Source organism: Loxodonta africana, chromosome 1, assembly GCF_030014295.1.
Source record: "Loxodonta africana isolate mLoxAfr1 chromosome 1, mLoxAfr1.hap2, whole genome shotgun sequence".
Lineage (NCBI taxonomy): Eukaryota > Metazoa > Chordata > Mammalia > Proboscidea > Elephantidae > Loxodonta > Loxodonta africana.
Genome location: NC_087342.1, coordinates 134,592,037 through 134,607,672, shown reverse-complemented (window position 1 = coordinate 134,607,672; position 15,636 = coordinate 134,592,037). Strand labels below are relative to the sequence as shown.

Here is a 15,636-nt window from a genome sequence, read left to right as displayed (position 1 = left end):
TGGTTTTATGTTTAAAAAGCCAAGGCCCTTAGAGGAACAGAAATGACATGTAGACAAAATATTTGGGAGAAAACATCACGTTTAAGAGCATACTTCCTCCTCACTATCGCTCACGAAGTAGAAAAGATTTGTTGGCTGTATCAGACACTGACAGACCTTGCTTTCCTGATATCCAGTCCCTATACTTAAATTTAACTAGGTAGGTACCTTACCCCATACTTGACCCATGCACAACAGAGGAGTCTGACCCAGCTCCAGACACTTGGTCCTGACGTGGCTGCCAATGACAGTGGTTCCGTTTTCACTTTAACAGTGATGGTTTCAGTAATGAGCACAAGACCCAATTCTGGAAAACGAGATGCAAACGTTCAGGTTTCCTCACTTTTAAGAAGAAACAGAAGGATAAGATGGCCCCTTTTCTACCTCTGGGAGTGTTGTGTCTGGATAAGATGCTTGGAATTGCATTTTGCTCCTAGCCAGATGAGGCTGTGACACACAGATGGGGCAGAGTCAAAAGAACACTCAAGAGGATCTTAGAGAAGCGAAGCTAGGGCCCTGATGCTCCTTGTGGGAAGCTGTCCTATCTCTGAACTCCTTTTCATGTGGTATTGTGAATTTTGTTGTTGTTTGAAGTATCTGAAGCTGTTGCTTTATGACTTGCAGCCAAATGCATCTTAACAGATTTACCTACTGAGGGAAGAAAGGAGCATGGAAGAGAATAGAAGAGAGAAGAGCTATCAGTGGTGTCTCAGAACAAGGGGACTGGCTTTAAGGGACTCCCAGGGTTGGAAGTTAGTCAGCCTGTTCAGCTCACCCTACCTCCACTCAGATGAACCCCACACATCTCCTATACCCACAGCATGCCAGTCTGTCCCATAAACACCTGGTGAGGATGCACCTTTCATAGCAGCCAGCATGAGACCTGAGAATTGCTCAGCAGGAACAATACCTTTCCCCTAAGCAGAAACAATATTAAATACATTAAAATACACACAGTTACACATGTATATAAGGCCAATCTCTTTTTTTAAGCACTACAGCTCGAAATGAAATCCCCAGGTGGTGCAAATGGTTAACACACTCAGCTACTAACCAAAAGATTGGAGGTTTCAGTGTACCCAGAGGTGCCTTGGAAGAACGTTTTGGTAATCTACGTCTGAAAAATCAGCCACTGAAAAGCCTACAGAGCACAATTCTACTGTGACACACATGAGATCACCATGAGTTGGAATTGACTTGAATGCAACGGGTTACGACTGCTAAGCAAAAGGTCAGCACGTTCGAATCTAACAGCTGTTCCTTGAAAACCCTATGGGGCACTTCTACTATGCCCTGTAGGGTGGCTGTGAGTCAGAACCGACTTGATGGCAACAGGTTTGGTGTTTGGTTTTGTTTACAGTTTGGAGTTACCTCTATGTTCTCTTCTTTATAGTGCGATTCTGAAAGGCAATCCCAAGTGCAGTAGGGTCAGGAAGTGTAGCTCTCCTTGATATCAAACTAGTCGCCTAAACCTGAAGACTTCCCCTAGCTCTACCCGTTTTATCCCTTTTACTTGCAATCTACCACCTTCCAGTTGCTCTCCTGTTGTTGATTGCTGTCCACCTTCTGTTACTGCCTTTTTGCATCTTGACACAGGTCCCAAATGACCCACCACTTGCTTCCCTCCCCTAGACCAGCACTGCTGCCATCCTTAGTCTCCTCCAGATACCTGATCAAAACACAAGGTCATTGAATGGCCACTTCCCCAATTTGCTTAATCCTCTCGCTCTGGCAGCCTTTGAAAATGATATAGTTGAAAGGTTCAGGAGCTGGGGCTGGGAGAAAGATGGGATGGGATAGTGGCAAGGTTAAAAGGTCTTTATGGGAAGAGGAATCTGACCAATTGAAGATAGAAGAGCAAAAGCTGAGGGAGAAGAAGAAATAAAAGTGCCTAAATGAGTCGGAATTGATGTGACGGCAATGGTTTTTTTTTTTTTTTTTTAAAGGAAATTGATACGATGTTTGGGAATACTTCTTAGGGTCTGTCCTAGAGGAGGACCCTGAAATTAGGCTGCTGGTTGTGGCTCCCTTACTGACATCTGGTAGACTTTGGGCAAGCACTTAGCTTCAAGTCTCAGTTTCCTCATTTATAAAATGAGCATAAGAATGTACCTACTTCATAGAGTGTTGAGAGGATTAAATGAGATAATAGAGGTAATTTAGAACAACGTTGGCCACAAAGAAGCATTCAATAAATGTTAATTATTATTATTACTCTTATATACATGAGATAAGGATATAATTTCCATTCTTCCTAATTTATAAAATTACATGAGGAGACTTAAATGCTAGTTGGTTAACTAATGGAACATTTCTGTGTCTTATTATAGGATTTATAATCTGTAAATATTATTCACATCACATCGGTCAAAATAAATTTGCTATGACAACACCACATTAAGCGCAAACCAAACCCATTGCCCTCTAGTTGATTTCAACTCACAGTGACCCTATAGGACAGTGTAGAACTGCCCCATAGGGTTTTCAAGGAGTGGTGGGTGTATTCAAACTGCTGATTTATCAGCAGCAGAACTCTTAACCATTATGCCACGAGGGCTCTCTTATAATTTACTTTCTCCCTTGTCACTTGTAAATCTCTGGCTTCTATATCTGCCTGCTACTTTCCACCTCTTCGGTACACACAGCGTAGAATATCAGGGAACAATTATGCTACCTCTAAATTGGAAACCCTGGTGGCATAGTGGTGAAATGCTACGGCTGCTAACCAAAGAATTGGCAGTTCGAATCTGCCAGGGGCTCCTTGGAAACTCTATGGGGCAGTTCTACTCTGTCCTATAGGGTCGCTTTGAGTCGGAATCTACTCCACAGCACTGGGTCTGGTTTGGGTTTAAGTGTAACATGTTAATTCCATTAAAACGTTACAGCAAAGAAAAACAATAGGATATTTGATAACAGTTGTAGATTGAATTGTGTCCCCCTAAAAGATTTGTTGTAAATCCTAACCCCTATACCTGTGGTTGGAAACCCTGGTGGCGTAGTGGTTAAGTGCTATGGCTGCTAACCACAGGGTCAGCAGTTTGAATCCGCCAGGCACTCCTTGGAAACTCTATGGGGCAGTTCTGCTCTGTCCTATAGGGTCGCTAGGAGTCGGAATCGACTCAACGGGACTGGGTTTGTTTTTTTTTTTATACCTGTGGTTATAATTCCATTTGGGAATGGGTTTTTTTTATGTTAATGAGGCAGCATTAGTCAATCTCTTCAGAGATTCAAAAGAGCAGATATTTCCACTTCAAATGGAGAAACTGAAGGGAAAAAAGGGATAATGAATTCAGCAGATTAAGCAAGCCAGCCGAGATGGGGGAAGATAGATGTCATACCAAATGAGATCGCCATGAAACCACGAAATAAAAGCTGAAAGGCGACAAGGACCTTCCCCCAGAGTACACACACACACAGAGAAAGCCTTCCCCTAGGACCAGCACCCTGAATTCAGACTGTTAGCCTCCTAAACTGTGAGAAAATAAATTTCTGTTTGTTAAAGCCACCCACTTACGGTATTTCTGTTATAGCAGCACTAGATGACCGAGACAATAACCTTTTGTAAGTCATTAAATTAAAAAAAAATACCATCTGAAGTAAAATCAAAACCTGTTGCTGTTGAGTCTATTTTGACTCACAGTGACCCTGTAAGGACAGAGTAGAACTGCCTCACATGGTTTCCAAGGAGTGGCTGGTGGATTCAAACTGCTGACCTTTTGGTTAGCCGCCAAACGCTTAACCACTGCGCCACCAGGGATCCATCTGAAGTAAAGGGGTTCAGGTTTGGCAGCAATTATTAGAGTTTATACATTAATCCTAAATTTCTTTTGTTTTTCTATTATAGTATCTTTCAGTTACAGGCCCATTATTTTCCAAAAGTAACTTTTAGTTATTAACTACAAGATTGATCTAAATTTCCATTATTCTATCTGCTATTCATCCACTCTCCCTGAGCATGCTAAGGGGCACTGAAATGCCTAAAGTACGTACAGGAAAGAGAGAAGTAGGAAAAAAAAAGAGCTCTACAAATGAACAAGCAAATAGGCCTGGAATAATTGGGAGTTGGCTGTAGTGTTTACACATTATTTTCTATGGCTAGTAAGTGGTTTCAGAAATACTTAAAACCTGGAGAGACCCTATAACTAAAAATGTATAATTGAACTTTACATTCCTTTTTTCCAACAGCTACATCAGTTTTTTCCAACAACAACAATAACAAAAATTTCTGTTTTCCAAAGACCTAGTGTCGAGTTAAATCAGAGGTCAAGACACCGGACTATCAGGTAAAATGAGTCAGGAACCATGATCTCCTGCTGCAGGTGGGCAGCCAGCACAGGTACTGAAACAGAGCCGCAGGCAGGCCTCCGATCCCTCAGGGAACTCAGAACCAACTGAGATGGTCATCAACCAGGGAAAAGCAATCCCTGTCTCACCAAACAGAATTGCACTTGTATGAAATGATGCATAAAAGAGATGACAGAAGGCCTTTCCAATTTGTGATCTGAGAGGGAATAGGACTTCTGTTTCTATCTTTTTTTTTTTTTCTATCTATCTGACCATTAGATATCTTTGCACATACTGAAAATACTGTGATGGATAAGGCTAGCTCTAGCAAGTCCTTGAAAAACTCTTTTCCTCTGGACAAACAGTACAAGTAGAATTCATTTTCCATATTCAGGATCCAGGTTCTATGAATTTTATATTTAAATGTGCCAAGCCAACCCTAAAGGCCTCACAGCATGGAGCTGAGTGCTTTGAAGCTCACTTTAGTAGAGTATGGACCCATGTGTGTAATGTATGCATTTCTTGTAAAGTGTGAACTCAGGGCCAGGGTTGAAGATATGGATCTACATGGCAGCACACCCAGGGATGCTGTGATGTGGGTGAGCAGGAGCTCTGTTTGTAGCAGAAGCAGTTAAATCTCATTAGAGAGTAGATGGCTGCCCTCAATGAGGGCTGGTCCCCAGCATCAGGACCCACCCAGGCAACACATCAGTCGGGAGGAAATCAGCGTAAGGAGAGAGGTTTGGTGAGTTCCAGTTAGAACTACTGAGGGCCCCTCCAGTTGTTGGCAAAGAGGACAGGGCAATGTGTGACAGGGAGGGCTAATTTTTTACTGGAAAATCTTTTGTTTTCTTATTATAAAATCTTTACATGTTCATTGTAGAAATAGTAGGAAACACAGATGAAAAAAATGAAGGAACAAAATATACCTAGCATCCCACCACTTGGAGGTAACTGTTGATAAAAAAAAAAACAAAAAACAAACATGGCTGTAAATCTTTCCAGACCCTTTTTTATAAATACATGAATTTATTATATATGCATTATATATGTATTTATTTATATATATGTAATATGTATTATATGTATATATTTATATATTCATGTTATATATATATATAATATAAACTAGTCCTCATTTATCGACTATCTCATTATCTGACATATCCCATTTATGACAGTAGTAAAAAATCTGCTACCCAGCTATTTTTTTGCATTATCAATATATGTCTGACAGTAACAAACACCCAGGTGTGAGACAAGAGTAACCCTGGCTGTGATAGTTAATGTTATGTGTCAACTTGGCTAGGCCATGATTCTCAGTGGTTTGGTAGTTATGTAATGATGTAATTTGGCAGCTATGTAATCATGTAGTCACCCTGCATTTTGTGATCTGATGTGGTCCTCCTCCATTTTAGCATAACTCCAGTTTTTGCATAAGCCACCTGGTTTTTAGAACCATGTCAATAAGTGAGGAATGGGTGTGTATATATAAATATATATTATGTATATATATAAACAAAAATGGAACATTTCTCTGTGATCATCTTTCCCTGTCAATAAATTTCAATTTACAGTATCATTTTTAATGTCTGATAGTATTTTATTATATTAATGCATCCTATTTTTTTTTAATTTGTTTAATCAAATCCCTGTTGATTATATAAGTTTTCAAAACTCTACTGGAAATATAAGTTATTTACTAATTTTCACTACTGTAAACAATACTTGGAGGAATTTCCTTGTAATTAAGTCCTTTGTTATTTCATTAGGATAAGTTCCTAGAGATGGAATTGGTGCGTGGTATGTGTCCAAGATTATGCATATTTAAAGGTTTTTGGTATATATTGCCAAATTGCCTTCCAGAAAGGGTGCACCCATTTACATCCAGAGAGTCTATTTTGAGCGCAGCATAAAGCTTTGTCACTAGTTACTCTTGACTCAGCTGCTATTGGGCTTTCAGCCAAATTCCTAGGGAGAAGAGTGGAAACCGGAGTACACTGAAAAGCTGTGCCGGCAGTGACTCAGGACACCACGAGTGGCTTGATGGAGGAGTGCTGAGCGCCAGTGGAAGAGGCGTCTCCCACCTTAGCACAGCAACAGGTGAAGGGAAGCGTAGCAGGATCAGCATGTCCTAGGACTGAGATGGAAGCAGTAAACTCTGCCAGGAGGGGACAAACCAGGTCACAACTTGGAGTTGACATGGAGAGCATGGGATCTACCGGTCCATGGGGAATGGGGACATGTGAAGAGGGGACTTGTACTGGTCACTTGGGAGTGTGAGAAATGTCCCCAAGGATCTCTGAATGATCAGGGAGGGACCGTGGGCTGAGGTTCCAGGGATTTCTCTGCAGAGAGCCTGAGACCACTGCGATTACTGACCCACAGTTGTTAATTTTATCCCTGGGGCTTCCAGGGCCTGGGAAAATACAGGTTATGCTAGGGAATGAGAACAGAAGGGCTGATAGCCTTTGCAATTTTTACACAGTAATAGAAGATGCTATTTGATTTTGGTTCTTTGCCCAGCATAAGAGATCCCAGGGGGCATACTTAAAAGGAAAGCCAAGCTAATCTTAAATGAAAAATAAAATGTTTTATTTTATAAACATGAAAATTCTGTGGCACTCAGTAATTTGGTTTTTTTTTTTTTTCAGTAAAACGTGTTGGCCACTAAACTTCTGCTACATCATATGATAAATAAAACAGGTTAATTCCTCTTGGGAGAAGAACTTGCATTTCATTTATCATTGGAAGATTTTGAAAGAACTTTCAACAGGAATCTTTCTAAAGAATGTAAGCAGTGGTCTCGATTTAGCGGTAGATGCAGCATATTGGAAATGGTAACGGCACCTTCACTGTTGTCCAGAAAGATGCTATTATTCAACTAATTGTATTTCAAGACACGCATAGAACACCATTGTCCTTGGACCTTTGCTTCTCAGATCCAAGATATATATCAGAACAGTCACATTGATCTTGATACAAATCTTGTCTGTGAAATAAATAATATGTTGTAGATTAAAAAAACAAAAAACTCGTTGCTGTTGAGTCGATTCTGACTCATAGCAACCCTATAGGACAGAGTAGAACTGCTCCATAAGGTCTCTAAGGAGCAGCTGGTGGGTTCAAACTGCCGGCTTTTTGGTTAACAGCCAAGCTCTTAACCACTGTGACACCAGGTCTGCGTGTTGTAGATCTGAGTGAGGAGTTAACAAAATTTTGTTTGGCTTCTTTGAAATGTAGATTTTGCTGCTAAAGCTGGTTCCAAAAGTAAACAACGTTTTCTACCTTTGCCCAAGGTAGTGAATAAATTTCTAACAAAACAAATAATTCTTTCCCTGGGGTTGTTTCCTTCTATCTTCAAGTGGTACCATGGTGAATGAATGACTTCATAATCCCTCTCACTATAGCCTATCCAGTGAATGGTTATGGAAAAACAGGCCTTACCATCTATCACTGGTTTTGGCTGAGAACTTTTGAGGCGCAGCGAGGGCCGGAAGCGGGTTCGGTCGTTGAAGCTCCAGCTCTTCTGCACTTTGGTGGGGCTGCCCTCGGCTGTGATGTCGGTGCTCGGGGACCTCCTGTCACCTACCGAGGCTTGTCTGCTCTTAATACTCTGGCCCCTCGGGCTAGCCATGCGCACTCGCTCCTTAAAACTTAGCTTCTGACTGTGGAGAACAGAGGCATGATTATTCCATTTCAAGCAATTTCTTCCACTCCACTTGGGTAAATAATTTGATGAAACTCTAGATGGTTATTAAACGTTTTGATAGATAAAATGTTTTCAGTAAACAGGAGCATAGCAATGCATTTTTCCCCTTATTGAAAATTTGAGCTTTATTTAATCTCTATGTTTATATTCATTTGAAATTAATCTCATTCTACAGGTATACACACTCCTTCTTGAATTCATCATAGAGAGGACTGAGACAAAGTACAGCAGTTTGTACACAATTGCACTGGAAACAACCAAGAACTGGTTTGGCGTTCACTTTAGAAAAAGGTGGGTGATTTTAGTTTTAACCTCATCTCTGGAGATTAAAAAAAAAATTCTTATTTCGGAGCATATCTCTCTGTAATTTCTAAACATTTCTACTGGAAAATCGGGATGACAATTTCATATATATCTACATTCTGCATGCATTTTATATTTCAGGCAAGATTATGATATCCATAAATTCATGCAATTTCATAGCAGTTGGTAGCACTGCATACATAATATTAAACACACGACTCTTAACATCACATTTCTTTTATGCTTTCATTCATTCTCGTGAGACAAAAACAGGCAAGATAGAACAGCTCCAACATATAATGAATGTAATGACTGATTAACGGAATGAGATGTTATGTTTGCTAAGACAATTTCCTGCTATTAAACAGGTTATTGATTTTGCTGTGGCAGCTACTGGTAAATTATATTTGTCCAGCCATTCGGTTCTCAGATGCCAGCTAAGATTGAATTCCTGTGGGCTGATAAAGGAAGCATTACAAACAACGGCAGCAACAAAATCCAAAGTGTACTCCATACTTTCCTAACGAAGAGATGTGTTGTGATGTGGTAGGAAGTGCATGGTGGGGTCAGAGAGACCTGGACTGGGTTGGAATCCGAGCTTTCCCTGCCTTATCAGCCAAGTCACTTCACCTTTCTGGGTTTTGGAGTCCTTATCTCTAACACAGAGATAAAAACAGCAATATAGCTAAGTGATTTTTGTGAGGATCAAATGAACTGTAATGAGTATGTGAACTGCCTGGTACATGGTAAACGTTTGATAAAATGTTTGGTTCCCTGGTTGAACAACATGATGAACAAAATGTCAGCTGTACCTATGAAAATTGTCGAAGTGTCAAATATTCTGTTCATATATATTTGCCACACACAAGAAAAGTAAAAAAAAAAAAAAGTCTGGTTCCCTGCATAGACTGTTGAGGTTGACCCCACATTCAGCGTATGCATATGGGGATTATTTTCCATTCCACAGGAATGTTGTCATGTGTGAGAAGCTTTGTGTACCCATTTTGTTTGTCTCCTTGTTTCTTTCAGAAACTACTTGTGATATTCATTAGATGGTGACACTGTTAGCAATGTGAGAGATCCAGGACTCCGCAGGGCCTAAAGAAATGATGGCACAGTGGGCTTGACGGGGAGCCACTTGGAGCGACCACTTTGAGATACAGAGACCTGTTGTCATGGACAAGAATTATCTGAGACGAAGTGGAGGCCTTTCCTTTTCCACTTACTGCAACGTCCACTGTCCCAAACTGCAGCTTGCCAACAGCAAATGTGTTTAGTGGATTTGTGTTTTGTATAAGAAGAAACAGCAACATTTATTTTTCCATGCCTCATTGTTTAACAAATGAGATTCTAAGAAGACACCACATTTTATGGGTGTTTATATGAAGACAAATCAAATCGTGAACTATGGTGGTCAGAGAGTCCTGGTAACAATAAACAAGTTCACCATGCAACTGTCAGCTCCTCTTCTGAAATGCAAACACAGCTAAGTCTAGCACGATTAGCTGAAAGGCAACATGCAAAGAACGGGCTGGGCAGTTTTGCGATGGGGTCAGGTGGGTTCAAGAGTTCTTTCAAACAATCCCATCAGTCGAAGGATTTATCTGTACTCCACGAATGTGATTAAATGATAGATTATATTAAACAACAGCAACAATAACATCATAAAACTGCATCTTTTTATTCTCAGGCTGGGTTCTCAATGTCATCCAAAAGCCTTCAATTAAACAAACACATCAAAGGGATAGTGCCCAAAATGTCTATTTTTTCCTCAGCTTTTTCTTTTTTTAAATTGTAAAAATTCCAAATCTCTTTTTAGTTTCAGCACATCTGTTCCATCACTTAACATTACCATGATCTGCCCCCCTTTCTTTAGTATTATTGAGTGGCTCACGTTGACATAGCTATCTTTACAAGTGTCCTCACTCTGCCTTTTCTGATCCTATTGCCTTTTCTAGAACTTTCTAGAACTACCAGGTACTGATTATTGTGGAAGGCTGGGTTTGGTTAATACCAAATTATTTTCTCAAACTTTCAAGATATGTCTTTCTTATGCCAACTAAACAAACAGGAAACCGGTAAAAGCATCATAGCATCATTTAAAATGAACCTTATTTTTTCCTTCTTAAAAATTTCAGTTACTGAAAACCAAAAAATATCTAAAATGAAGGCATAAGCATCAAATCCACCATGATTTATCTAAAATAACAAAAGTGTGTTTTAAAATTGTTCCTGTGAAAACACTTTTTAAAATTACCCCTATAAAACATTCGATATTACCTTTAAGAATGAATAAAAATGGGGAAAATATTATTCTCCGAATCCCAGTAGCATTTAAAAAGTATTTAAAGGTGATATAAATTAGTTCTGGATATCATTTACCTGTTCATCCTTCTGGACTATGACTATTTGCCAATGTCTAATATTAAACAAAAATTCTCAAGAACGATTTTAAAAATGAACTCAACATCTTACACACTAAATTAGAAAAAATGCAATGTTTTCACTTCATTTTGACATAACTGTATGAAAGCTAAAAATAAGATCCTAATCCAGAACTTTTTAACCAGGCAAAATTTTCTTCCCAAAGGCAAAGATCTGTTCTTGTGTCCTCTTACGAAAAGCTCCTTTTTACTAGTTTTCTACTTCCTCTCCCCTTTGGAAATCAACAGAGCATCTTGATTAGATGGCTATTAAACTGATTAGGTAGCTATTATTGAAAACACACATTGATTAAAAATATAGACTTTCCCACTGGCACATTAGTTTTCATTATTTTCTTGCTTTTCTTTTGTGGCATCTTACAAGCATGATTTTTCAGGAAGATTTATGCAACAGTGTTTTTAGGAAGAAAGCCAGGAATTATGCCTGGGAGACCAAGAAGGTCTCTCTTCAGAGAAAGTAACCAAAAGGTCACTAAGGTCATTGATTGGAGCATCTTTCTTAGCATTCAGTCCTGCATCCCCAGCGGAGGACTGTACTTAGGGGAGCCTGCACAACCGCTCTGCAAGGGAATTCTTCCCTCTCTAGGAACCAGATGTGCGAGCTGTTCAAATGGCCCAGCATTTAGTCTATTACTGGATATTCCCTGCCAGGGAACTCTGTGGCTTCATTGTAACCCCACAGTAATCCTCTTGGATTTAGAATGCTGTAGTTATTGTAATACTTAATTAGGGTTTCAGCCCTTCACAGGATAAGCATTCTACAAATTCTCGCCTCAGGCACAATATGGCATTTGAGCTATAACAATCCAGTGCGGGCAGCAGCTCAGCAGTTGTCCATCCACAAGGGGGCGCAAAGGGGCTGACTGCCAGCACTACGCTGGACCCTGCCTATTGCCCCAGTGGTAGAGAGTATCAAAGCAGGCAACAGGCAACAAAGTAAAATTACAAGCGGGTTGAAAACCTCATTCAAGAAGTCCCTAGGAAGAGTGAGTCTCTGAACAGGGCTCAGGTGAGGGTGGCGGTGTAACCCGGTCATGCACCTGAAGTTAGTTGGCATTCTCAAATCTCATGTCAATAGCCGGATGCTGGGTACCTCTGCTTCCGTGAGGTGTACACTCTGAAGAGCTTCTGCTTATTACTACAGAACTTACTAGGAGTGAGGGAAATAGAGCAGGGCATTACTAAGCATTTCACCACCAGGAAAGTGCTTAGGGATTTTTTTTTTCTTTTTCTAAAAATAAAGCCATTTGGCTTTACTGTTTATCGTATATAAATACACAGACTATGTTAGCAGTAAGCACTAACTCTGTAGCTTAATTGTGCTGCTTGAAATATATCTGATACTCTTAATGGTTACTTTCAAATAATTAGATTTGAAATAGGCATTACAAATGATGGCAGTCTATGTGCCAACATCTGTTTCACATGAAAATACCTATCTATGTATGTATATATATGGATAGACATGTTAGAATACAGCAGCCCTGGTAATAAACATCAATACAACATAGTATAAATGATTGAGGAATAAAATATTTCAGGACTTTAAAAAACAAATATTTCCAGAAATCAATGTAGTAGATAACATTAATTGCTTTGAAAAAAAAAGTTATTGATTTGTGTGAAAGATCTGCAGTTATAGTTAGTCTAGGTAACCAATTATCAGATAGAATACATGTTCAAAAAGACAGAAGAAAAAATTCTTGGTTACTAGTTTATTAAAAAAAAAAAAAATTAAGTTTCTTAAGTCCTACGATGTGTTTTTTAAAGGCTAAACGTGTTCCCTCTATCAATACAGGTGAACAGAAGGATAGACCATTTTGAAAAGATTGTTTCTGAAACAATCTACCATTTTGTCCATAAGGACACAAGTTGACTATGCTAAAAAAAGAGTCTAGTCTTACTGGGTTTAGTTTAACAACACATGCAGATCATTCATTGCACACAGAAGGAAGAAAACGTAAATACTGGAAAATAAATGCAGAAAAAATCTAAAAAGAACACACAGCCATATCTACCACTGTTCTAGAGTTTTCTCTCAAGAGTCACACAGTCACACACTTCATCAGAAGGCCAACCAAGAAGGAGTGGTTCAGATAAAGCACTCAGCAGATCATAGCACAAGACTAACGTAATAAACATATCATTTGTGCTTTAACTTCTATGACATGCACCTTTATAACAATCTTAGGGATACCTGTTAAAGCAACTTTAGATAATCTACTAAGAAGCTTAAAAGAATTCTGTTAATGCTTTATAAATTGTGGCTAAAGCAGCTTAGCACATGAAGGGGTCATATAGGCAACCATTGTTGATAAAGGAGACAGGGTAAGCCCAGACAGTGTATTTTTATGCACCATAAAATTTATACAGTGTAATTATTATTACAGACAATTCCCAAACCTCATATCGTACGATCTACTCTTATAGTAATAAAAACTTAGCAGGCAGGAAGAAGTTAAATCCTTCTTTTACCAATTGAATGACTAAGTGAGAACTAACTATTTGATGACTAACCTTCTGGTGAAGGTGGTAGGGAGGAAGGGAGGAGGACATAGGACCTCGAGATGAGGACACTGGGTTAACATGGTCAGATGGGTAAATTCTATTCCCTGCAAATTATAATTTATACCTCACTTAGTATGAGATTAGAACTGTTTTAGTGGGAAGAGAAAAACAAATGGGTAATTAAATGATGCTAAGGAAGTTGTATTTATGGTGCAGGTAGAAAGAGAACAGAGCTGGCTCAGTTGAGACTAATAGTGATTTGTACCTGACCCTGTGCCAAAGAGAGTCAAAGAGACATTTTCACTATCATTCAGTTGGACTACATTAAGAAGCAATTCTTGTGACTGATGGTTTGTATTTTTTAAAGAAAAATTTTGAATCTGTCACAAACCCATTTGGAATCGGATGTCTTTTCTTGCCTAAGACATTGTAGATGAATTCTGTTTAAATATATCCTCGCCTCGATGCAGAAAAACAAAATTTCCTTTTCTTTTTTTTAATAAGAATATTCCAGAGCAGGGAACATTGCTAACTAAGGGTGTATATGAATGTGTGTGATGTCTCAATCCACACTGCAGAGAGAAGAGCATCTCAGTATGGCCCAGTCTACAAGGCCCTCTCATTTGGAGAAAGTGCCAGGCACCACAGAGATTTACTCACTGGTAAATTGAACTACTCTATGATCAGGTTACCCCCAGTTCTTCAAACCATAAAAACTAGGAAGAAGGAGGTAGGAAATTTCAGGCTTTGAGATACCTGAAAGATGACAGAGTTGGCCTCTACTTGGGTTGAAGCTTGTTTATTCTGTTTATCTGAATCACAATCAATAACCCAACGGCAGTAAATGGCTCTGTACTTGGGTGGTGTTAATCAGCCTATCTGCAATTGAGTCAAGAATTAATCAACAATATTCTGGATCTAGAACTGCTTTCTTCCAAGGGAGAGCTCTCATTATAAATGCATTTCCCTGTGTGCATGTTTTGCTTTGGTAAGGACAAATTTGTTATTTCCTAAGATGGTACTGCTGCTATTGCTATTACGACAGTCTTTCTGCATTCATTATGCAGTACTGAAAATTGCAATGCATATGGAATACAAGGTAAAAAAGCTAAGGCAATATTAAAATAGAAACTTCAGCTTATTCCTTCAGATTATTGCAATGTTTTTATTTTTCTCTTTTAATATTCCTTCTTTTTTTCTCATTTTTGTTGCTGTTTTATGTTTACAATGTAAACTACTTGAGGTCAGGGACTTTATTATTCTATCGAAAAATGACTTATAAAGACTTGTGGAGCACATTCTCTGTCATGGCTTTATATAGGGTGACATGACAGATGGAGGAATAAAAAACTTAAGTGTATGAAGCATAAAGTAAGGTATACGGTATAGTACTATATGCCATGTTCAGTGTGGTTTTCTGCCAAATGTCTAACGACCGTAGAAAACCCAAGAAATCTGTGTGTGATTCTCCTAATCACCAACCCAGTTCAGTCGTTCTGTGCATATTGGAACCTACATGTGAGTTACCTTTGAAAACCTCAATCATAAACATGCAGAATAGATTTTAACATTTTACATATATGTGAACATCATGACATTTAGAAAATTTGGTTGGTAGCCCTTGAATTGTGACAGGTGATGAGGAGGTTTGTTTTTGGACTGGGGAGCAGTAGCTCAATAATTACACATTAATTTTGTCATTTTTCTCCGCCTTGCTAACATTTGAAAAAGTGTAACATCACTGAGTTGGTCTAGGGTGATTCCTCACTCAAGACTGCTGCAGGGATTTTGCTTTTCAAGCACCTACTAACTTCCCCTTTATGTGTCGACAACCTTGTTTTTGAAGGATGGAATTGAGGCAGGTTCTCAGGTAGCGATAGCGTTCACACCAAAGGTGGCCTCTGTCCTTAGAATGTGGAGACAAATCACCCTTGGAGATAATTTATAAATTATTATAAAAAAATTATATTATATATGATATATATCATAGCTAATAATGGCTATGATTTATTTTGTAGTGCCTTTTTTTTTTTAAAGTAAAGCTGTCACAAAAAAAATGATGGTGGGATCTGCATGGAGTCTAGATAAAGGAGGGCTAAAGGGTCAGAATCGATTAGCCTGCCTATTTCAGTGTCCACGCAAAGAACGCCCTGAGTCTAATGACGAGGACATCTCTTCGGGCAGAAATATATCTCTGAAGTGGAGAAGAGAAACTCTTAAGGCTACTAAAACTTTCTGGAAACATCACCCAGGAATATTCAATGCCCTTTGTTCTAACTCTATGTCTACCAAATAAGAGAAGAATCTTTAATACCATCCCTTGTGTAGGCCTACCTACCCAGGAGA

General features: G+C 39.0%; 1 protein-coding gene across 2 annotated transcripts in view; it reads right to left on the bottom strand.

Moving 5' to 3' along the window:
• The window catches only part of KCNQ5 (potassium voltage-gated channel subfamily Q member 5), a 628,816-nt gene that overhangs the window by 63,710 nt on the left and 549,470 nt on the right, over window positions 1–15,636 (bottom strand). For both annotated transcript variants that reach the window (XM_003404395.4, XM_064287960.1), the window contains one exon: window positions 7,771–7,991. In XM_003404395.4, coding sequence (XP_003404443.1) covers window positions 7,771–7,991 — 221 coding nt within the window. The remainder of the gene's footprint in view (window positions 1–7,770; window positions 7,992–15,636) is intronic.